Source organism: Nuphar pumila, chromosome 7 (assembly GCF_984573655.1).
Source record: "Nuphar pumila chromosome 7, dmNupPumi1.hap1.1, whole genome shotgun sequence".
In the NCBI taxonomy this organism is placed as follows: Eukaryota; Viridiplantae; Streptophyta; class Magnoliopsida; order Nymphaeales; family Nymphaeaceae; genus Nuphar; species Nuphar pumila.
Genome location: NC_143255.1, coordinates 21,277,439 through 21,280,056, shown reverse-complemented (window position 1 = coordinate 21,280,056; position 2,618 = coordinate 21,277,439). Strand labels below are relative to the sequence as shown.

Genomic DNA, 2,618 nt, shown 5'->3' with positions numbered 1-2,618 from the left:
CCCCACCATTCTCCTCATATTCCAAAAAAGGTTCATGTTTTATGTAAAGGCATTTCAGGACCAAATTTTTCATCAAAATTGTCAAATAGATACCTGAAATCAATTTCATGGTTAAGATCCATCTAAAATGCTATTTTAACCTTTGTTTGTAAAAATGTATTTTTTGCTCAACTTATTATACAATGGAGCAGTTTGATAATTTTAATATATCACCATTAACCTTTTTCTTTTTTTAGATAAGTACCGGAGAAAACCACCTCACTCTCGAGCTCATTGGTGTAAAAACCCCAAGTGCCCATTACTCCCTGGGGAATACAAGCAGCTTCAGCCTCGTGGCAAGGGTGCGTGCCCATGAATTTCGAACTCATGACATCTTTCAGTTTGGTGACATTCAAGAGTTGTCTCTGTTCAACAGTTTCAACGAAAAGTTGGGTCTTGAAATGTCTTTTCAAAAAATATGGATCTTTCTAGCATATGAGGCAAAAGTAGTCTCTAAATGAAAATTTTCCTAGCTAATATTGTTGGGTTGCAAGCATTTCTGACAAGTATCTCATCAAACTTGATGGTCTTGGTCTTGGTCTTGGTCTTGTTGACCCAGCTAAGGTAAGCCAACATCACAAGTGCCAGACTTAGTAAAGCTAGAGACTTGAATTGGCCCAGGTGAGCTGCCTAAACTGTGGAGCCCTTTCTTTTTTGCTTTTTGTTTTACTTCTGCCTAAATTGCTCCTAGTGCAATCAATCTCTGTCCAAGTTGTAGCTTTAAGATTTCATTTTTAACTTTAAGGGTAATTTGGATTACTGCACATAACTCAAAGCATTAGTTTTTCTAAAGAAACTTCCCTCGCTTTCTTCAATTCCTGTTGGACAACAACCAACTTGGTGTATTTTAAATACCAATAAGATTGTGTTTGGAACTTGTAGTTTTAGTTCTTGGTTTCTTCCATCAACCAATAAACAAGTGTACATATAAATATAGACATATTTATAGAGCAAAGGAAGCATTGTCTCTCATTTCACCATGGCAGAGACTTCTGTATTTCACCTTCTAGGAAAGGACACACCAAGCCCTTCCTCTCTAAAGATCTTTGGCTTCCAAGTGTCAGAAGACCATGAAAGCAATAATTCAAGGCCCAACGGAAATGTGTTGGCGGAATCTGGGGCAGTTTCGGCCGGAGATGGCCGGAAATATGAATGTCAATACTGTTTCAGGGAGTTTGCCAATTCCCAGGCCTTAGGTGGCCACCAAAATGCTCACAAGAAGGAGAGGCAAGAACTAAAGAGAGCTCAGGTGCAGGCCAGCAGGACTCTAAGGATGCATGGGATACCAGCAACAGCTTTTGTGGCCCCTCATGGAGCAAGAGTTGTGCCAAACTATATCGAAGACCGGCACCGTCTCCCGGCATTGATCCCGGCCACTTGTGCCAGTCCTTGGGTGTATGCAGTTCAACCTTCAGGCTTTTCCATCAGATCTTTAGTCGGGTTCCCGGAAACACCGGTGCAACAGCCGATCTTCTCTTATCCAGCTGCACCAGTGCCGATTAGCGGTGAGGTTGTGGTGCCATCGTCGCCCTCTCTGTTGAAGCAATCATGCAGCACTCCTTGTGTGTCGGAAATTTCTGGCGAATACACCAGCAAGAACGCTGGTTCTCCTTCTCTCTCAAAGTTTTCCGGTGAGTTTTCCGACCAGGAAGTCGGTCTGGACCTACATCTCAGCCTTGCACCATGTGCACCATGACTAGACACCATGCTTCAAGACTTGCATAATTTGCATGTGGAAACCCCTTAACTTGGTTTGACTTGGCTCAGCATGTATTGATCTCATGGGAGTGCTGCAAGGTTTAATTGGTTGTCTCAGGTTACTCCTTAACTAAGCCTTTTGTTGAATGAATTCACTATGTACTTATCTCTGCACCTCCATTGAGCCAGCTTCTTCGCTCATCCAGAATGGTCAGTTTCACAACTGGTTGTACTTAAATATGTAATTTTTTTTATTTTTTGTTTTGTTAAAGAAGTAAATTTGGAGTAATTTTTTTTTTATGATCTCTGAAAAAAAAATATTATAAGAGTTAGGTTAGATCGATCTATAGCTGCATACCATACTTCTAGTGGAAATCTGATTCATGTTGGAAGAAAACTACCGGAGATATGGTGCTATTATCTCCATGTTGGAAAAGAGTTGATAACTGGTTCATGGTGTTTTCTTTATGGGTAACAATCTGGTTCACTAAAAGCCTCCGAGGGTACAATTACATTTATTATTAGGTTTTTTTTTAATTCTAAATTGTTTATTGATTCAAGAAATTCTTTGGTTCCATTCCTTTTACTCTTTTAGGGAGAGGGCAGCTATATCATTTGAGAATAATTTGATGGGGTACTTTTTATACAACGTTAGTCTCAAATCTCGTTCTCAGTAGTTTTCTCTAGCAAGGTTAGGTTTTTGAGTAAAAGTATCACAAATAATAAATCAAAACATGAAAATGAAAATATTCATAAACATGATGAAAATTTGTCAATATTGTGATATATAAAATCATGATATAGTAAAAAATAGATGATTTATTTATTAATGTGTGATATTATCAGGAATATCATGGCCTTTGATTTTTCGCGACAAAATC

General features: G+C 38.8%; 1 protein-coding gene across 1 annotated transcript; it reads left to right on the top strand.

The window, feature by feature from the left end:
- Nucleotides 1-1,018: 1,018 nt before the first annotated feature.
- LOC149831467 (zinc finger protein 6-like) lies at nucleotides 1,019-1,735 on the top strand. Its single transcript, XM_090013023.1, has one exon. The coding sequence runs from the start codon at nucleotides 1,019-1,021 to the stop codon at nucleotides 1,733-1,735; it is 717 nt and encodes a 238-aa protein (XP_089869149.1).
- Nucleotides 1,736-2,618: the final 883 nt, after the last annotated feature.

What these genes read in the sequence shown, in the direction of transcription:
- LOC149831467 (XM_090013023.1), top strand. Translation starts at nt 1,019, where the DNA reads ATGGCAGAGACTTCTGTATTTCACCTTCTAGGAAAGGACACACCAAGC.